The sequence below is a fragment of the Quercus suber genome, unplaced genomic scaffold, assembly GCF_002906115.3.
Source record: "Quercus suber isolate HL8 unplaced genomic scaffold, Cork oak 2.0 scaffold_107, whole genome shotgun sequence".
Classification (NCBI taxonomy): Eukaryota; Viridiplantae; Streptophyta; class Magnoliopsida; order Fagales; family Fagaceae; genus Quercus; species Quercus suber.
The window spans coordinates 1081366-1104271 of record NW_027069572.1 but is presented as its reverse complement, the minus strand read 5'-3'; the positions used below and the strand labels follow the sequence as shown (position 1 = coordinate 1104271).

At 33.3% G+C, this 22906-nt stretch overlaps 1 protein-coding gene and 1 long non-coding RNA gene across 3 annotated transcripts; both read right to left on the bottom strand.

Moving 5' to 3' along the window:
* Positions 1-16: 16 nt before the first annotated feature.
* On the bottom strand, positions 17-6897 carry LOC136068277 (uncharacterized). Of its 2 annotated transcripts, none has more exons than XR_010629664.1 (4): positions 6425-6897; positions 5710-5790; positions 1970-2203; positions 17-310 (listed from the first exon to the last, which is right to left on the bottom strand). It is a non-coding gene; the product is annotated as an uncharacterized LOC136068277 (long non-coding RNA). The 2 variants fall into 2 exon arrangements; XR_010629665.1 differs by having other exon boundaries at positions 1970-2198.
* A 13442-nt stretch (positions 6898-20339) lies between these two features.
* On the bottom strand, positions 20340-21366 carry LOC112001902 ((+)-cis,trans-nepetalactol synthase NEPS1). Its single transcript, XM_024034071.2, has one exon. It carries the CDS (start codon positions 21234-21236, stop codon positions 20439-20441), a length of 798 nt encoding a protein of 265 aa, XP_023889839.1. The 5' UTR covers positions 21237-21366; the 3' UTR covers positions 20340-20438.
* Between the last annotated feature and the right edge of the window lie 1540 nt (positions 21367-22906).

Below are 22906 nucleotides of genomic sequence, written 5' to 3'. Positions count from 1 at the left end.
TTTTTCTTTTTACCCTAAAGAGCCTTTAAATAGGTCAAGGAATCCTATTCCCGTTTGGAGAAAATCCCAGATTTTTAGGCTTCACTTAACCGACGATTTTGGCCCATTTAACGTCAGAATTCGGACTTTTGGTAAACTACAAAGTTGTAGCCCTTTAAGTTAACTTTCCAGCCCAACTTGAATTATCTCGATTGGATATCTAAGCCCAAAGTTATGCTGAAAATACTAACTGATGTGCAGGCTGGAATCCTAATCCGAATTGGACTTGGATTTTGTACAAAATTCCTTTGATTCCTTGCTCTTCTCATTCCTTCAAAGCACAAATGAATAGATAAATATAAATAAAAAAATCAAATCAAATCAAAAGAAATAAAGGAAAACTAACAATTTTAATAAATAAGAGGATAATAAAAATCATGTAAAAATTACACTTATCACTAATATCATTACAATATGACATACATTTACATTCGAAAATCAATAAATATATAATTATTAAGAGAGAAAAAAAAATACTATTAAAAAATATGTAAGTCTAGCTAATGCATAATTTTTATAAATACCAAAACTTTAGCCTTCAAGATGTTTTTATTCTCATCTGGTATTTCCTTCCAGTTCTTCACATTAAGAGGCAAATGTTGTCTTACTTGAACAACCACTAAATCAACAAAAGTGCGATAATTGATGTCAATAGGTCCACCAAACTTCCTTGAAAAAGTAATTGACAATTTCCCATCACTAGTCTCACTAGCTTTCTTAGCCACCTTTAATCCTTTAAGAGTTCCACAACCCTTTCTAGGCATAGGTGTAGAATCTATATATCATCAATAATTTCTAAATTAAAACAGATTTTTCAACCAAAAAATAAAAATCTAAATTAAAACAAGAAAATCATTATAGACATGAATGTTATAAAATATAAATCAATATAATAACAAGATATCAAATGCTCAGTAATGTATGCTATGAAATAAAAGTTTGAAAGATCATAAACATGAGACTCATTTGAAGTTTATATAATATTATGTGTTTATATTTATAATATCTAAAAATATATTTATATAAACCTTAGATTATATTGTGCAAGTTTGTGATTAAGTTCATACGATATCAATTTTTATTGGTAGTTTATTGATAATATAAACAGTCCAGTCATAGCTAAATTTATTTAATTTTTAACAACACAAGGATGATAAATCTAATATTTATAACTTCATAGGTAAAAACCACTCAATCTAATTAACTTATATAATATAATTTCAACTATAATTTAGTTATTAACTATTAGAATAGATTTGTAAAGCGATCAAAATTTCAAAATGGAGTATCACCAAACAACGGGAATTACTCTATATATTGCCTTGAAATTCCTATTTATAATTTTCAATCAAGAGAAAAAAAAAAATTCCACACCACCCAGATTAGCACTTATCCATCAAAATAGAATCTACATTTAGATGAAAAAAACACATCACACCTCTGTTATTAATTGATTGATATATTTAGCAAAACAATATTCAAGGAGGCTAATAAGATACGAGTTATTACTTGGATGTGAATGTAATTAATTTCTGTATAATGAAGTATCTATTGGTAATTTCATAATTAATTTGCTAAACTAATCCAGTTCTGTATAATGAATCTTTCATGAAAGTTTTTGCATAATGAAGTTAGCACAAGAACAATAACATTCAAAATTCCAAGTCTTTATTCTTCATTGTCAGGTTCCTAATAAATTGAAATATAATTATACCAAAAAGTATAGAAAAAACTAAAATCAGCGGCAATGACTAAACAAGGAGCGATAATGTCATTAAACATCTTTGATACTACATTGATATAGAACATAAAAAGAAAATTACAATGCTTGTTTTTTTTTTCTATGAACAATGTAGAGAAAAAAGCACACACATGTATGATATGAAATAAAAATGTGAGAGATAGTTCATCATATAAATAATGATATAACCTGATGTCAAGGGACGTGGACGACGAGCATGTGAGTAAATTTTTTGTGAAGGTGGTAATGTGGATGGGTCCTCTAATAGTTGAGATAAGGATGCCTCATTCGGTATTTGCATTGAAACTTCACTAGATGGTTGCAGCAGCTGTGGTAATGGTGTAGATGGCTGTAAAGATACCATCTGTGGATGATGTCGCTATGATGCTGATGGTGGAGCCATCCAAAATATAGATACCTAAACTGAATAACACAATAATGAGAATGAGAGCACATCTAAAGTACATACATTGACCCTAAGATGACAGTAGGAAAATGTAACATAAAGAAATTACATTCATTATTTGACAACTAATTACATAATATATATTTCAAATGGAATCAAATATCCAAATTATATACAGACTATTAAATAATAATAATAATAATAATAAACATAACATAAAGGCATCATATTGCATGCGTTAGAAAAAAAATATAAAATAATAAGAACAAACAAGTTAAGACAACTGATTTGCTATTACCATCATCATCTTCTTCAATATCAGTCTCATTATTGTCAGACAAAAGGTCATCTTCCAAGTGAATATTTTCTTCAACACTTACTTCAATACCCAATCCCTCCATATCACTTCTACACCAGCTAGTCATGTCTTCAAAACCTTCTTTGCTACCACCCATATCATGTTGACTTCTTAAAACTTCATTCAGTTCATAAGGCTCATAATTAGAATTATCATTCTCATCATCTACTTCTTGCTCCCTATTTGGCATAGCAAAGAGGTTTCTTGATCTCAACTTTATCACAGAACACCAATTTGGATTTTCAACATCCTTTGCATAACAAACTTGTTCTGCTTGAATTCCTAAGATAAAAGGGTCATCTTTGTAGTGAAGACATGTTGTGTCAACATTGATAAATCCATACGCATCCTTCTTATACCCTCTACTTTGGTGTCTACCTTGAGGTGGCACCTCAAACCAATCACATTTAAACAGAATAACTTCATTACTTCCCAAATAATCTAAAGCAATAATCTTCTTAATGACACCAAACCAATCTATATACCCCGTACTTTCATCACCTTTCACAACCACGCCACTATTTTGAATTTTTAACGTCTGCTCACATTCCTTTGTACGAAATAAGAAACCATTAATAGTGTATCAAGAATAAACTCGTGCACAAGAATCTAGCCCTCGAGCTAATGATAAAATTTGTTCATTTATCCGTTTATCTTGATTGTCGTAAAGTTGTTCAATCTACATTTACACGATTACAATCACAATCAGTTGATTGCAAATTTTAGAAATGGACACGTGAATGTTAGAATAAATTAATCCACTTACTTCAGTCTTAAACCACTTTGAAAATTGTTCTTTGTGTCTTTGTTCTACATTTCGAGAGTTTATTGATGTAAGCTCCCTAATATGTTCGCTACATACATATTAAGGCAATATTAATAAAAAAATAATCAACAAATACAAATTTAAAAAAAAAAAAAAAAAATTCTTCATATGAATATAGAATTACTTACTCAACCCATGGAGAAACTTCTTCACAGTTGGTTAAAATGTAATGATGTGCCATTTGGAGCTCTGAATTACAAAGAGCTTCAAATGTGCAGTTTTGCCTATCATGGTTAACCAATGTAAATACACTCAAACCAGATGCTGCTTCACTTGGACAAGTGTCAACATTCCTTTCTAGTCGATTAAGTTTTGTATCCATATCATCAAAATACCAAGAGCAAAATGTCATACATTCCTCTAAAATATACCCTTCAGCAATTGATCCTTCTGGATGAGCTTTGTTACGCACATACCCTTTTAACGTGCGTAAATATCTCTCAATTGGATACATCCACCTATATTGCACAGGTCCTGCCACCTTAGCTTCATATGCAAGGTGAATCGGTAAGTGCATCACAACATCAAATAATGAAGGTGGAAATACTTGTTCCAATCTACAGAGGGTTTCTGCAATTTGATGATCTATTTGGTCCAATGCTTCAACAGTTAATTCTTTTGAACATATTTCCACAAAGAAATGACTTAAAGCAATTAAAGGTTCACATAACAATAGTAAGAATTTCTTAGCATTATCATTTGGTTCCTCGCAATCCCGCATGTGCAAATCATCATCTCCACCAATTGTAGTACTAGCCAAGTTCTCAGCTCTCATCATATTATTGATCATCTCATATGCCCTAGCATCATCACTTCTTTCCTGATTGCTTTCATTATCTATGCTCCACTATTTTCATTAGATGGTTCATCATACCACTCTTCACCGTGATGGATCCATATCTTGTAGTTTTGATCCATTCCAAATTTACACAAATCCAGTGCTACCTCGTTACGTGTCTTAGGAACCACATTAACACATTTACGACATGGACATCGAATTGTATTTGCCTCTGCTACTTCGGCAAAAGCCATATCTAGAAATGCTTTCATACCATTTTGCCATTCTTGTGACCCCCTATCTTTAATAAACATCCAAGCCTTATCTATTGACATCTTCACTGTAAATAAACACAAAACACAAACACATAAATTCTAGACCTTAGGTTCCTAAATTGTCTAGTACTTGGATAATTATAAAATGAATTACATGGTTCATATAGTTGAACACCTCAGGACTTTATATAACTGTCACTAAACTATATATCTTAGGTTCTCTAAGGAAAGCCTGGGAGGACAAACATAAATAGTTGGGGAAATGCTCTTTAATTTTCCTAGGAGGAAGCTATAAGCAAGCATCTTATTAGAGGTTGCCTCAACAATGGAATTTCTTGTTCATATGTAATCCTAACAAATTATTATAGTAGTTAAGAGTTAAATTGTCAAAAGATAATTTGAGCTTGTAATTAAAGGAAGGGGTAGGTTTCAAAAGTGGTACAAACAGCACCTACTTCAGTTGAAATAACCAATAAATAGGCTCAAAAGTTGAATTATGCTCCCCTTTTATACTCTTAGGAGCTGGAAAATTTTGTGTAAAAAAATCCTAACAGTTCACTACCAAAATGCTGCTGATGGTTCACAGAATACGGAAGAAGATAAATTAAACTACAATGAAAGGCCAAATTTTAACAATCTAGATTGTTTACCTCAAGGTGTTACATTACTTGATAGAAGAGTAACAAAATACTTGCACCACACAACATATAATAAACTTAGCCTTCCCCTTACTTCTTAAACCATCAAGTCTTCAAAACTATCACAATTTCACATGGGAAATAGCCTTCTTTTAAGAACCACAGATTAAGAATATGCAGACTAATGGAGAAAAATTTTAATTTTTCAGGAAAGGGGAGTTAGAAAAGGGAAGGGAAAGAAGAGGATGGTTAATTAAATACAACCAGAAGGGCAAAATCAAATTCAAATATACCATTTGAACATAAGAATCCCCATCTAAACTGTTTCTTTCGTCATTTTCCACATGCATGAACCAAAAAATATGTTAATTTAGTTCATAAGCAAACAGAATATACACTTTCAAATTCCTCCATGCTGGGTAGTAAGCATGTGACAAAGTTTAACTTAACACACATATATATACAGTGATATATCTTCTTTTAATAGTATATCAAGTCTAATACTAGCAATAAACTAAAGTGAACTAGTGCAAGTCTCCACCATATACGACACTTTCAATAAACTAAACAAAAAGAAAGAATATATATAGCAATAGAACAACCAAAAACATCAACATCCAAGAGTTTAGCATTCAGGAAAAAACTAACCCTGATCGTCTTAGTCCACTTGCTTAACTACTTGCTTTTGAGGACAAGCTTCTAATCTTCCCTTGCCTACCTTGTTGTGATCTGGTGAGGATGCAAAAGCCTTGGAATTATTAATATATAAAATGCTAGGATGCCATTAAAGTAAACAAAAAAAGCAGTGAGCATTGATTTCCTGATTGACTGCCTGAGGACCATGTACATTACACTAACAAGATTTGGTCTAATAAAGCTCAGCATGCATTTGTGGGAAACAAAAAAGGAAATGAGAGACAGGGGGTGAGCGAAGCTCAAAATCACATATTAAAAAAAAATGATTTTTTTCATTAGCAAGCAGAAATATTTCTGAACCTTTAAAAATTCCACTAATTCCCAACTTTCAAACTACATAATTTGGCAAAAATATGAAAGCAGCAAACACACATAAAGTAAAAAAAAAAAAAAAAAAAAATCTCAAACTAAATTTTTTTTTTCTTCCAGTTTGGTGGCTACGAAAATTGACAAAAGAAAAGAAAAAAAATTCCCAATTTTTTTTTCTCAATCTAGGCTTCAAAATAAAAATCAACTCAATCAAGTCATATACTTGTATCAGGCTACTTGATTCTACTTCACTGCTCAAAATCCAAAGTAAAATTTCGTTTTTTTTTTTTTTTTTGCTAATTCTTCTCTAGAAACAAATTAATAAAAATTAAATTTAAAGAGAAGCAAAAGATTATACCTGCAAATCAGAGAAATTTCTCAAACCAACCGGAATGAGAGATTGAAATTCCTCAAAGAAAACCCAGTAAAAGAGAATGAACTCCTCCGCTGCTCCTCAAATCACAATCTTCAATAATCTCTCATCTTTGCCTCCTTCAAATCTCACTTTTTTTTTTTTTTTTTTTTGCCTCTCTCAAAAAACTTTTTTTTTTTTTTGACAGTTTCTGGTTGTTTGCGTGAGAGAAACCAAATTCAAGCCAGTAGAGATAAACTTCAAAATTGAGATACGGTATCATGGATGGAGACAAACACGGAACTGAGAGGATATGGGAAAAACGGAATAGATGAGAAAAAACTGGGAAAATAATTCACCTTTCCCGCTCCCCAATTTTTTTCTCAAATAGGACTTTCCCGCTACCTATATTGTCCCGCGAAATAATGCAACAATATCCGCGCTCAACACTCATGCACTGCCTTGTTTTACTCTCAAGTCTGAACTACTTCGTATAAAAAAAAAAAAAAAAAGTCTCAACTACTAATTAAAGGCTTGCTTTACTGTTACTAACTTATGCTTTGTGTAAAAAAATTCTTAAATATTATGGGAACTTTTTCTCTATATAACCCATTTTTTAATTGGTACAAAACAATGTCCGCCCACTCCACTCTTGTATTTTTTTTTTTCTTTTAAATTCACAAATGGTTGAATGGGCATAAAAAAGAAAATATTGGATTTTCAATTATGCTTAGAATTTAATATTTTTTATTTGCATTATGAAAGTTATTACATAAGAAATTTATTTGAAATATAATTCTTTATATTTATTTGGATTATTTTAGTTAATTTTACAATTTTTATTAATTTAATAAATTTATTTATCTTTTAAATAATTATTATATTAATTATAACGTTATCACAATTCGACTTCAGTTGAACCTTGGTCCGACCTTAAAAACTTTAAACCTTTCACTTTTCAAGTTGTTTATGTAGGGAATTAACACAAAATTTCCAAACCTATGAGAAACAAAAAAAAAAAAAAAAAAAAAAAAAAAAAAAAACACACGCCAAAAAAAATTAATAATTACACGCACAAGATAGTATTTACGGTGTTTGGCAATTTGCCTACGTCCACGGAGTTGCAGAAATTTCACTATTATCAAGGAAAAATACAAAGTGTGGCTGTACAATTTTTCACTTTCTCAAAAAACAACAACAAGAAATCCTAATCACCAAATCAGCGGTTTCTATATCCTGTGCACAGGATTCACAATATGCTACAAAATGGGCCAAAGATTTTTCCCGAGGGCATTGCCCCCAAGCCCCCAAGAGGCTTGTCCATGAGCACTATGGTTTGGGCCTATCAGCCCAAGTCTTCGCTCCATGGACTATGTCTCAAAAAATCTCTCATTAAAAACCACGCAACATTATATTAGGTTGGATCGAGTCATCAACCAGATCAAACACAACTAGACTCTACAAAACCCAACAGTTTAAACGGTCCGGGTCTGAAAATCATATTTACCACAAAACCCAATAGTTTAAACGGTCCGAGTCTGAAAATCTCTATCATATTTACCACATCAAAAAAAAATGTACATGATTCATGCTAATTAATCATAAGTTTGCATCTAAAATAAGATAATAGAGTTTATGTAATATTTAATTTTTTTTTATGTCATATTTAGAGAGTGAGAGGTAGAGAGAAATATGATAAGATAGAGTTCAATTGATGGGGTGTGGCCATGAGTCGTCAATCATGAGTTTTGGCCATGGGATTAGACCATGAGATAGAGGAAGTTCACATCATTGATTTTTGAACATGGGTTTATAGGGAAGAATGATTTTCAGCATGGAACTATAGGGAATATAGGTTTTTGGCTTGGGTTTATGGGGAAAATGGGTTTTTGGCCATGGATTTTAGGGAAGAAGAACATGAAAAAAGTATGGAGATTTTGGGCGTGGCATGTTGTGGGTCTTTAGAGATTTCAGGGTGTGGCTAGCTAGACTTTGGAATTTGATGATTTTGCTTGTGTTTGAGAAAATATGGGCTTTGGGATTTATTATTTTGTATTTAAGCTGAATTTTTTGGGTTTTTTTGTGTTTGTTTTCGAAGAAAATATATAGGTTTATGGGTTCGTTGGAGATTGATTTGTTTACTGGGTTTATGGGTTTGAAGGGGTGTCCACCGGTCAACTTGGGTCTAGTTTGTGCCAAACCCATGACCGACCTGAGAGAATCAAGTGGAGGAAGTTCAAACCTGTTGCTGACCGAAGAGGGAGTCAGATCAGAGCTGTCGGATTCATGCCAAAAGGCGGTCGGTTCGGTGTAAACCGTCCACAATGGAAAAAATCCAACCAAAATAGTTTCTTTCAGAAGAAATTTTGCCAGATCTGCCGGAGAACTCACATGGGTTTGAAGGGGTGTCCACAGGTCAGTTTGGGTCTAGTTGTGCCCAACCATTGACCGACCTGAGAGAATCAAGTGGAGGAAGTTCAAACTTGTTGCCGACCGGAGAGGAAGTCAGATTAGAGCAGTCGGATTCATGCCAAAAAGAGGTCGGTTTGGTGTAAACCATCCACGATGACAAAATTCGGCCAAAATAGTTTCTTTCAGATGAAATTTTGGTAGATTTAGCAGAGATCTCACCGGATTTGGTGAGATCTCGCTAGATCCGATGAGATTTCCACCAAATCTGGCTGAGATTTCACTAAATTTGGTGAGATATCCCTAAATCTAGCATAAATCTCATTGGATCTAAAGTATTTGACCAAAAACTCGCCCAAAAAAAAGCTTGAATTGTCAGATTTTTGTAAGGTTTCGGTCAGGTTGGTTGAGGTGAGTTTTAGAGGAGAGAACCCGCCAATCGACCCACCGTAGTTGGTTTATTGGATTTGTAACCCGCTGCCGATCGTTAGAGCCGGTTTTTGGGATCTATAACCCACCACCGACTGTCAGAGCTCTCGGGTCAGTTGGATATGTCTTGATTTGGGGAAGAGCATAAAGAACATGTTCTTTATGTTCTTCCTAAAAAAAAAAATAATGAAAAGCAACAAAAAAATATTTTATTATTTAATTTAATTAGATTAAAAGTTTGCTACGTAGATAATTTCCATTATTGAGATGACAGTAATGACCAAAATGGTAACAATTTTTGATTTTGAGGGACCAACATAGGCGCTCCAAAAAAGTAGAGACCAAAATGAAAATTGGCTCAAAATATAGGGACCAAAAGTATATTTTTGCCTTAAATATATAAAAAACCTCAATTTCAGTTTTTGCCTTAAACCTTCAAATCCATCAAGCCGTCCTTGACCTCTATTACAACAACTTCATTTGATGTGAAACAAGGTTTTACCTATTACAACAAAATATTTTGATGTGAAATAAGTGGTTACTTATTGCAACAACATTATTTTGATGTGAAATAAGGTTTAACTATTACAACAACACATTTAGATGTAACAAGGTAATTCTTGCAACAATCTTAAATTGATGTAATACATTTAAGTTACTATTACAACAAAAAGTATATTTTTCATCTATTACAACGACATATTTTGATGTGAAATAAGTGGTTACCTATTGCATCAATAGATTTCAAAATAAAATAAGGTTTAGTTATTACAACAACACATTTAGATGTAACAAGGTAATTCTTGCAACAATCTTAATTGATGTAATAAATTTAAGTTACTATTACAACAAAAAACAACTCATAGATGCAATACTATATATATTACTCCAATTATTTCTGTTGTTGTAATATTACTTGTTGTAATAGGTCTTTTTTCTTGTAGTGGTAGCCGTCAGAGGCAAATCAGACTATTATCAATAAATATAGACTTTTGTCAAATTATTTCTCTGATGGCTTCTAGTTTTCTTCTCCTTATGGATTTAGGAAAACCTCTCGTAGATTCGAGATTTACTACCAGGAACTAATAGTTTAGTTTCTATTCCATTAAGAGAGTATCGTGCATGCTTTCTTTAGACTTCCACGACATCACAATGTCATCATTATTTTGACATTAGTGTCACCAAATGAACCAGAAATAGAAAATTGGTTTTTTAAAACATATATTTTATTAGACCGTTTACTTGATAGGTGGATCATTTCTATCTGATCTGATTTGATCTGATCTTATATCTATTATATGATCTATCTTAAATCTAATATCTTACATGATAAGATATATAAAGAAGAAATTTTCACTTTAACTCTATTGTTTAGGGGTAATAATAATTAATAAATTAAAATTTTTAGCTTTCAAAATGTAACAAATAAAATCTTATGGTTATGTTCTTGTAATATCGTGTACTTCAAATTAATTGCAAAAAACAGAGTTCATTGTAATTGAGTGGGAAAGAGAGAGATACTTGCACTCGTTTTTAGCTCTTTCTAAGTCTTCTTAAAACTACACCAAATATTGTAAGCCTCAAAGGCATTGTTGATTTTCAATAGTTGATGCTTGAGAATATTAGTTCTTTGTCTATATTGTATTTGAAAGCTCAATAATAAAACCACTAAAGCTTATTTAGACCCCCAATACTTAATTGCGGCTTGATTAATTTTAAGCTCAATACACTTGATGTGGAATATACGTGACTAGCAAATTAATTAATTGAAGTATTCAACAATTACATAGATGAACATATAAGTGCAAGGAAAATATGTAAAGGGCAATGGGGGAAAAGAATAGCAAACCCAAGATAACACAATGATGTGTTATCGAAGAGGAAAAATGAAGAATTCAGCGTAAAAAGCTCTCCATGGCCCTCCAATCTGAAATGATCCAATAGTGAATAAGTTGGAGTATAAGGATACCAAAAAGACTTTCCAAGCCTAATCTACCCAAAGTATTTAAGCCCTCCAAACTCCAGCTACCATTGGACTTCTCGGAATCTTGTCTTCATTAGCTTCCCAGATCTCGCAATATCGGCTGATTGCGTTGCCAAGCCTTACTTGCTTATATTGGCAAAGACCCAATGCTTCCCAATTTCCAAAAACACTCTCTACACTCTGAATGGGTGTGGATTGTGTTTAGGTATAAATCTTCTCTCAAGGTATAATAATGGAAAAGGGGAAGGAGAAGAGACAATAAGGATTTCTCTCTCAAGGATGAGTTGCTCTCTCTAAAATGATGGGTGTTGTTGAAACTTCTCTCTTGGGCTTTTTTCTTAATAGCCCTCCTTACAATTTTGTAGGTAATGAAGGTACATATAGTATGAGTGAAGAGTATAAGAGTCACACTTAAAATCCTAGCTATCAGTGCATCTCGCTAGTCATCTCGTAGGTTGGACAAGTTGCGAGATTACTCACAAGATACACTAACTCTTCAACTTTCGGCATATGCTCTTCACATGGCCTTTCGCGAGTTGCACCACTTGCAAGCCAAGTCGTGAGATCAACTTCTTGAGTAATCTTCACCAACTTAATACTAAACCTATTACAATTAAATCCCATAAAATACAAAGAAATAAATTAATGAAATTACAACACTTTTTGTTATGGAATAAAGTCAACATAAATGTTATGTGAAAAACCATAACTTAACAACACTCTTGCAATTCAATTCACAACCTACATACAACCATTGGTTCAATTGCAATCACCATTGCAAAGTTGTTGCAACCAAAAACATTGAACTTCTTCGCTTTATTTTTTTAGACAATGTATTAAACAAGTTAAAACGAGTCTTGTCATATCAACTCGCTCAATAAATTGGTTGTGTTAAGAATGTGTGGTTTTGACATGATTATTAAATAAGTTAGAGTTAAGTTATGTATTCGAATACCCTTATCTCGATACAACAAAAATACTACTTGTTAACAGGAATTGCCACCTCTCCATTAAACAAAGTTAGGCAAGCAAAATATAAACAAGGGTAACCTATCCGCAAAAGCAAAGAGACCTTCAAAATCATAACTCAATGCTCATTTACAAAGAAGCTTATTTCCTAAAGAAGCTTATCTAGTAGTCTCAGTGAAGCGAAGGTCACAATTGTAAGAGTCATCATCGACTAACATGTTGCATAAGTGTTTTCTTTTTGGTGTTTTGCATGTGTTATAGAAAACATTTTTTATTTTCCCTTTAGTAGGTGAGTTCCTATCTTTTGACTATCAAAAGTGAAATGTTTATGTCGATTTCTTTTGCTTTTAGGTAGAAGGGACTTAGTCAAAGATGTGCTTTTTTATTGACTTTTCCTTAATTTTCTAAAATTTGGGAGCTTGTATCTTTTTTGGTTGGCTCTGATATCAAATGTTATAAATCCATATTTAGAACTCACTCTTGAAAATCGGCTTGCAAGGAGAGGGTGCCCAAGAGCAGTTAAGCTTATATTTAATTCATGTGGGACACTAGAATCATAACATTGAAACATCCAATAAGAATAGAATCCAGTAAAAGAATAAGCTAAAAAGTAAATGCACGAAAGAAATGTAAAAGCACTGAATAGTGAAGAATGATGTGTAGTAATGTTATAATTATCAATAAAACTCTCTTCTATTGAGAATTTCTTTGTGTATTCTACCTGAGTGTGATGAGGTTAATTACTACTATAAAGTATTTGAAAAAAAAAAGTGCTTTGTTCTTGCGTATACTACTCTGACAAAATTTCCACAACAAAAAATCTCAACAACAATGAGCACATATAACCATTCATGAAAATTAATTAGTACTGTGATACTATTGGACTAAACAAACTGAATCTTGCATCCTTCTTGAAAGTGAGTTCAGTAATTGATTCAAGGAAAATATAAATACTACTATGATACTCTTTAACTAAACCAATTTAAATTTGTACCCTTCTTAAAGATGAGTTCAGAATTTGATTCTCAAAAAGCATCTATGAAAGTTGGATTCAAAATAATACTTCTACACGATTGATCATGTTACACAGAAGGCAAGGACTAAAACGCATCATTTGCAGTATATTCCACTTAGAAATTTATTAAAATGCCTAGGTTTATACACAAAAGCTCAAAGAAAAATTTTAGTGCACTACAATTTAATGATAGTAACTGGAGAACCCATGTCATCCAAATTGCTCCCTAGTTGGTACTATGTGATTTCTTTTTTCTTCTAGGATTCACTTCCATTAGATGGACATCTTGTAAGACTGCAAGTAGTTGGCAATGAGTTAGCTTTGAGATTGGTTTAGTGATATTCACATTATATAAAACAAATCAGTAATATTAGTACATAATCAGGATTAGATATGAGGATCGAGCTAAACAATGACTACAAAATTCTATATTCCAGCTGGATCTGTAAATGGTGAAGCTTGAGTTCTGCAGACTCCAAAGAATGACTAAATTGGTCATGGAAGGTCGTGTGCTTGTAAGGGAGAGGTAGTTGCTCATGTGCATTCTGCACTAAACAAAACTAGATGTAAACGAATTGTCATTGTAATAAATCAAGGAAATAGCTGAAAATTTGCTTCACTTCCTTAACCATCTAAACGCCATACAATAGAAAGCAGTCCGACAGCAAATCCCTGCACTGACATAGCAGAATTAGGAATTAATTGCATATTTCTTCAGTCCTATCTACATGACCGACCAACTTTGCTTCACTGAAGACTGCAACACAATACAGGTTCAATAATCCAATCCTTATGGCTAATTTTCCACATTGTTTCTTATAGGCAAAAGATTCTACAAGGCTAATTTAACAATAATTATGATACCTGTCATGAAGTTCTCTAAGTCATTCAATATATTATACATCTCCAAACTGAAATTCATATGAACCTTGAAAATTTCTAAAAATAACTTAGTATTAGAGTGTTCTGTACTTCCAATTCAAATTTCTCCATAAGTCCAACGCATATCTTCAAAGCCACCACATGAAAATTGCCTTCTTTGTGCTGTCCTATGTGTGCTAGTCCACCAATTGACATCTTGAACATAGTACTACTAAAGCAAAAAAAAAAAAACCTTCAAGACCATTATAGATCAAATTCTAGAACTTAAGAGGCCAAGTTTAAAACATAAGGACACCAAGATCCAAGCTTGAATTAACATGTCATGAAATCATATATAAGTAGAGCCAAAAGCCAAAACTTGGCATTTGTGGGCTTTTGAGGTTTAGAATTCTGGCATGAAAGCTTTGGCCTATTCAAATTCAAGGCATGGGGAAGCAGCAATAAAAAATTATTAGTCCTGTAAGATCAGTACCTTGTTTGCCGTCGTGTTAAGATTGAGGTGGTGATGAAACTCATTCCGAAAATGGTCTGTCGTTGAAATTATTAATATTATTATTTTTTTTTTTGAGAAGCCAGAGCAGGAAGGTCTGAGTATTATTGAAATAAAAAGAAATTACAAGGAGTCACGTGTGACTATAGGAGCTATGTCATCAGGGACAGAATTCTGCCAAACCTGAAGCTCACAACTAGATTTAGAAGACCTGGCTAAATAATGGGCAACTAAATTTCCTTGCCGTTTTATATAAGAAAAGCTACAAAAAAGAGAAAACACTGGCTAAGTTGAGAAATTATTATTGTGATGTGTAGATCTTTGTGAAACGTTTTGACAAATCTAAATTATTGTACTAGTTTTTTTGTCCTTTTTTTTGTCCTATTATTTTGAATTCTTGTACTAGCTCACTTGGTGATTGCTAGCAATTCTAACTTTGGTAAGACAGCTAATGACTTGAAATTAGATTCCTTTGTCTTTTTGACACCATTGAGCAAGCTTAGAAAAGTTTGAGGAAAAATTTCCATTTTGCTTTTTTCCCCTTCTGTAAATCAATAATTTATTAAAGATTTCATTATGAATTTTAAGATTCATTTTCTTGACTCCCTATAAAAATAATTTGAATTTTTTATTAAACTAGTCACAGACTCATGCGATTTGTGGGAATAAATAATTATTTTGTAATTGTAATGTAATGTATAATTTGTTCCCTAAAATTTGTTTAACATAATTTGTTTTCCTTAAAAATTAAACAATTGCTATTTGATCCAATTAGGTCTACTTCGTATCCCCTTCGACCCATTTTGGACTAATTGAGCCTTAAATTGATTATTTTTATAAGTTGCTATTTCAAGTTTAGCTCAAAATTTATTTATTTTTTCTTAAATTTTGAGTTGAAAAGTAAAATTTTATATTATATTTAGGCTAAACTCTTTAGTTTTAAGTTGAAAAATAAAAACAAAATAGACATTATAAATTAGAAATGTGAGCAGTGGCGGCTCCAGGAATTTTTCCCAATGTGTTCTTTAAGAATTTCTAAGTTAAAGTCAACACGAATTCGTTTAGAAGATGAAGATAAATTTTGCATAGGAGATGAATCTTGGGTACGTGGTTTTCTTATCAAATACTTATCCATAATTTTAGCAAAAGAATAAACAATAAACTATAAGTTCATTTTAAATATTAATAAAATTATTAATTATTGTTGTTTAGTTGTTTCATTAACTTTTTTGTCTTTTATAAATTACTATAATTTGTTATATTGTTGTTTCGTTAATTATAAAATTATTAATTGTTGTTTAGCCTAGTATAGTAACATAATTTAATTTGTTTGTCTTTTATAATGTATTGGTTAATTAAATTATTAATTATTGTTTAATAGTTGCTTCCCCCAATTAATTATTGGTTAATTAAATGATTGTTTATTAGTTGCACTACTGCACTAGCACACAATCACACACCCATGTGCATTTACCTCGGCCCAATGCCCCCATCCACCCCCCAATTCAAAAGACAAGCCCCAATGCCCCCATGGCCCCCAATCACAAGACTAGAGCCAATCAAATAAAGCCAATTAATTATATCTCACCAAGGACACAACACCAACACTAAAAGACAACTAATTTATCTCACCAACACCAACGCCAACGCCAACGGATAACTCCAAAAACAGGACAAATATTAATAAATACACCATAAGGTATAACTCCAAAAATAGGGCAAATATTAATAAAAATTTATAAAGTAAACTAAGCAAAAGGCAAAACAACAGACAAATGACCATCACAGTTCAAAGTCTTAAAGAGAGAGAGAGAGAGAGAGTTTGAGTCACACCTGTGTACAACTCCTTAAACTCCTCCTCCGATAGATCAGAGAAAGGAGTGACTTTGTGGACTGCTGTGGGGTCCAGCACTTGGTGCTTGGCCGCCCTTATCATGTTCTTTCCGTTTGAATGGGAGATCGAGTTCATGGCCCGATCTGGCGATCTCCTTCTCCGTCCATTCCGTTGGTCATCTCAAGGGAAAAACGAGTGACCCATGGCAAGGAAAGTGAACATTCCCTCATATCCAGGGCTAGTCGCAACGTATCCCAGTTGTCCATCGTCATCCATACCAAGCGCACCACCTCCGAAGCCGCCGTTGTGTCCAAGAAGCTCCTCCGTAGCATTGGCAAAGCGGCATGGATCGCTGGCAGCACCTTCCTGATCCTAGCTGTACCACTCATCATCGAGATGGACCGCGACCAACAACTCACCGAAATCGAGCTCTAAAATGCAAGCCTCTTTGGCACCACTCCCACTCCCAAGTGAGTGTAACAGAGAGAGAGGGACCCTTTTGCTTCTTTCTTTTTCAATTAGGGTTTTCGAAAAGTTTCAAACTTTATTTAGAGATAGAGATAGAGAGAGAGTTTTTAATTTGGGTTCTGTTTGAGGCCCAATTTGATTTCAGTATATTAGGTTGGGGTTTTTTTTTTTTTTTTTTGGGGGGGGGAGAATTTGTGGGTTACTTGGTTTGCCACCATCTTTTAGGCTTGTCGTGGGCTTGATGTTAGGCATGTTGTGGGCTTGCCATCCGTTGTTTTTTTTTTTTTTTTTGAATCCATGGGCTTGTCGCTTGCTTTGTTACAATTTTTTTTTTGCTTGAAAGTAGAACAAATAAAATTTTTTTAGGGTGTTCCTAATTTTTTTTAAAGGGTAAACAAATAAAAAGAATTTAATTATTATATATAATTTTTTTTTTCAGTTCAGGGTGTTCCTGGGAACACCATGAGCATAACGTGGTGCTGCCACTGAATGTGAGCCTTTTTCTAAGAGAGAGAGAGAGAGAAGAGAGAGAGAGAGAGAGAGAGAGAGAGAGAGAGAGAGAGAGAGAGAGAGAGAGAGAGAGAATAATAAGAAATTTGTAGAAAATAATATGAGAAGAAAAAAAAGTAAAAATAAAAAATATTATAATAAACACCAAATTATATATCCAAGTCATGTTATGTTATGTAATAAAATAATATTATATTCTTATATACTATCCTTTATATATAATGCAATAGGATAATGTAGGGATAAAGGCCTAAAATTATATATTGGGCCTAGACCGAGGACGTAGGTTGGTCCGTAGACGAATAAACAGCTGTGGAGGTGTTAAACTCAGAGCCCCATGAGCAAGTTGCAAACGGAAAGGTTGGGGAAGGAAGTCCAAGGAGGAGTATCTCCTCGGATAAACAAAGCACAAATTGAATGAATATCCGATCGTTCAAAGTGACCTTCCAGGAAATTTCATTGTTAGGGACGTGCTTAAAGAACGTACAAAGGGAATGGAAGCTCAGAAATATCTAAGGAAAATCTGCTGCCACTGCATTGAATGCTCTGCAGCTAACTTTTTGGCTGCATTTATGTGGAGAAGACCTCTGAACAGTGCTGCCTTGACTACCCCAACTCATAGAGGATCAGAGAGGGTGTCTAATGGGATAAGCACTCAAGTAATAGTTTGGATGGTCAACAAGTGGAGGGCCAAGATCAATCAAGGGAAGATATATAATGTAAGAAATCCCTGAAGAAAGGGAGATCGGAAAAAAGAGAGAAAAACACTGTAGTAATCAAGAACAAATTTTGTAATTCAATTTGTGAATCAATACAAAAGAACCAATCTACTCGGATTTTTCCGTAGACGATTTTCTTAAGTTTAAACTTGTCTATCTTTATTTTCTTGTCATCGAGATCCATCTTACTTGTTGACTAATTCACTAGAGCCCAATTCTTCAACCCATTCTCTATAAATTCATTGTCTTGGACTTTTTTAGGCCTAAGTTCACCCATCTTTTGGGCTTGGGAATCAAAACCGGTCCTTACAAATAACATCTATACAATCAAAGAAAAGTAAAAATATAACAACTTAAAAACACAACTTAATCACATCAAGTAAAAGTAAAGTTCCAAATAATAAAAATAATTCATCAATCTAAAGTAGAGATGCAAGAAAAAAAATCAACCAAAAAATTAAAAAAAAAATAGAGAGAGAGAAAGGGAGAGAGAGAAATAACTTTTTGTGTGTGAGAAAACTGTGTATAGAATAAAATAAAGAATTGTAAATTTATAATAAGAGGAGGGGAATAAGAAAAGCCAAAAATAAAGGAAAATAAAAGGATAAAGAAAAAGTGATAGTAAAATAAATAATAGTGGGGAGATGAAAATGTAAAATGAGGGAAAAGGTTGGAGAAAATATAACATTAAGCTGAGAAATTAATAAGAATTAAAAATAGAGAGAGAACGTTGGAAATGGGTGGATAGTGTGACTCAACAGGACAATAGTAATAATAAATACTACACTTTAACTTATATATATATATATATATCTAAAAGCTAAAGTGTAGTATTTATTACTGTTAACTCAATTGAGTCCACCACAAATTGTGGTCCACAATACAAAGAATGTGAGAGGGATTGATAAATGGCCGTTTGGTTTGTTGTGATACACATTTTGGTTTATTTTATTTTTCTAATATTACCATAATTTAACATTATAAAACATATCATATCATCTTAATGTTATCACCCTCCTAAACAATATAGTGTTTTATTTTTGTATTGAGATTACATTAATGTAAGATTATATAATTGCAGCGAGCCAAACGCCCCCTTAATGGTCTTGTCTATCAAGTCTTTGATAGAATGAGAGTATGTCATCATAATCATTGAATGCAAGAGGGGCTTACTTGCCACTACCACAATAAAGCTCATTACTAAGCTTTAATTTAATTTACTGTGGGCTGAAAATTTGAAACACCAAGTTCCCTTATAACTCAACGCACTGTGGTCGTGCGCTCTATGACTTATGTTTTGTTTGTTTTGAAGTAAAATATATTTTGAATTTTTTTTTTTTTTAATTTTCAAGTATTTGTTTGCATGTAAAATGTAGTTAAATTTGTAAAATATTTTCGGTTGACAATAAAATCCTTTATAAAAAGTTGTAAAACTTTTTAATTTTACAAATTTGTTAAAATGTTTTACAAAAACATACAATGGCTTCCCCTTTTATCTTCTGGCGGTTAGGTCACAGGTCCGATGGGTTGGGTAGCCGGTGCCAGAAGTCTGGGGCTGGAGTTTCTACTCCAACGACCAGTGCTTGTGGTCTAGTCACTTGACCCGGCATTTTGACAAACAATGCTGGTAGTCTAATCACCGAATACACTATTTTAGTGATCGTTTCCGGAGGCTTGATAACCGAAATTGTTGTTCGACTACTAGTGTTGGCGGTCTCATCACTGAAGACAACGCTCCAGTGGTGGTCACAAAACCCACCGTTCCGGCTACTGGTTCAAGTGATCTGGTCACTAGACGTTCGACACCAATAGTTCTTGTGGCTATTCCACTAATTTTGGTGGTTTACGTGAAAATTTTGGAAATATTTTACTAAAAATTTCTTACATGTAACAAAATATTTTACTTCAAAAGGCGTCAATTTACTGGAACCGAAGAGTACTACCTTAGACCAAGCAAGGGAAGAAATCTTTTCGTACATACATGTAAGTTGCCTAAAAGCTTGCCCCTATTCTTTACAAAGGTTCATGAGCTCTTCTTTAAAGCTTTTAATTTTATATTTACAGATGTTTACCATATAAGAAATAGTAGACAACTTATTTCTTCTTACAGGATCTATTTTCTAATATAAAATCAGATATATTGGTGAAATATAAAGTAAAACATATGATTTGTATTCAATATTTGTGAAATATAAAGTAGAACCTACTCCCAGAACTTAAACAAGGTATACATACCTTTTTCTTCAACTTATTTTGTTTATGACAGTATGATTAAAACTTAAACCCTTTGCTTTCCATCTCAAAACAATACTCATTGGGGCTTGTACCGACTCCCTAAGTGGCCTCCATCAACCTTCAAGTCAAGTCCAGTGACAAAACCAGAATCATCAGATGCAAGAAAGAGCACAGCATTGGCAACGTCTCTCACCTTCAACACAACCCCTTTTAAGCTTGAACTTGGCTCGGAAATCTTCTCCACTTGCTCTGCATCCATTCCTAATGCATCGCATGACATTGGTGTAGCCACCATAGAGGGTGATACACAGTTCACTCTAATCCCATGCTGCCCAAGCTGCAAACTTGCCGAACGAACCAGACCCAGCACTGCATGCTTTGCCATACAATAATCTGTGAGTAGCTGTCCACCTTGGCTAGCGGCTACGCTTCCTGTGCATATGATGCTCCCCTTCACGCGCCTCTCAACCATCACACGTGCCGCGTGTTTCACACACAAAGCCATGCCGCGCGCGTTGGTTTCGATCACTTTGTTGAACCCTGAAAGGTCGAGCTCGAGGATTGTCTGATCAGAGCCACTCACAATCCCAGCGTTGCTGAACATGATGTCGAGCTGACCATGTTTCTGGACCGTTGATTCAACCATGTTCTTGACCAGGTCTTCATCGGAAACATCACAGTGCACGTATTGGCACTTGTCTATACCAATTGATATGGCTACTTGGTGACCCAATTGGTCTTGGATATCGGCGATCACAACCATGCGTGCACCATGTTGGGCAAAAAGGTGAGCCGTAGCCTCGCCTATGCCGCTTGCACCACCAGTGATTATGGCTACTTTTCCTTGTAACTTCTTGTTGGAGGAGTCTGTCATTGCAAACTTAGCGATAATGGGCAAACCAGTGAGAATGAGATGGCAGCTTTTATTGCAAGATGATCGATATTGGACAATCTATCAAATCAGATAGGACAATAATATCGATATGGTTGGTGCCATGGGGGAATAGTTGGTGAATAATTCTAGGACCCATAAAATTGCAAAATTTGATCCATAATTTATAGTTAGTAAGTTCTAAACCTCTCAATGTTATCATTATTTTGACATTAGTGTCACCAAATAAACTACAAATAGAAAATTGGTTTTTTGAACACATATGTAGAGTAGGAAAATTTCTGACCTATGACAAGCTGACATATACTACCAAGTCTACAAAGTACGGTCAATTACAAAATGTCATATACTATAACTAGATTCTACCATCACCATTTAAGAACCAATAGAAATTTGCCAAGTGTCATGGAATAAAAACATAAAAAGCATGCAAAATGCCAATATGTATGTAAGCAATGACGTAAGCAGTCTGACGCATGTAAGTGCCACGTATTACAACTAGGTTCTACAATCACTATTCAGGAACCAGTAGAAATTTGTCAACTGTCATAAAATAAAAACATAAAAAGCAAGCAAAATGCCAATATGCGTGTAAGCAATGATGTAAGCAGTTTGATGTGTGTAAGCAATGACATAAACAGTCCAATCGGGTGTTGACATGTGTTACCTTTAAAATCAAGTCATTTCAGCCAATCAAAAGATGTCATGTGTCTTGGAGAAAAAGTCTTAAATTTCCTCCAATCAGATAGTGACACGTGTTACCAATCAGACTTCGCTACGTGTAGCTCACCCACCCCTAAACTCTTATAAATAGAAGCTTTCCTCATGGGCGACCCAACAAACTTTGAGGCTTAAGGTGATATATTTAAATGGGGTCTTTTTGTTATTAATTAAATAATATTTAACTAGTTTTCAATATAATAATTTTTATATAACAAAAATGCATTCTTTTTATCTTGTAGCATTTTTTTTTTTTGAAGAAATGCTAAAACTATAACAAATTTTACTAAAAAAAAGTACAAATGTTGTAGTAATGAATGTGATTAATGACACTTCAAGAAGATAATAAATAAGTATTTGAATGAATGATGTTAGGGATATTATAAATTTTACAACATGATGCTTATAAAGATGCATCACTAAGTAATTTAAAAATGCATTTAATAGGTTGTTGACGTCTACAAATTATATTAATGGTCACATCAATTTGTATAAAAGTTTTAAAGTAAAATTTATAGCATTTATAGTATTTTCCTATCTAAATTATTTATTGTAATTAGTGACACATATTTGTAAGTCCTATGTATTTAAAATTGTAATATTTCTAACATTACTCAATTCTTTGGTACTTCTTAAAAGTAGAAAAAAAATGTAAAACTAATTTTTTTTCCTATATTTAAAAAAAAATAGAAAAATATATATATCTCAATTTTTGCCCCAAAATTTGGGGGCCTTTCTCTAGTAAGGGGCCTTAGGCGATTGCCTAAGTGGCCTAAGCCTAGGGCTGGCCCTATTTCCTAAGGCATTTCTGCACCGACCAAGACATCTTGGAACACACCAAGGCATCTATGCCACAAGTAGCATCAATAGTTGATGCTTGAACATATAAGTTCTTTGTTTATTTGCAATCCAATTCATAACTTACAAGGTTC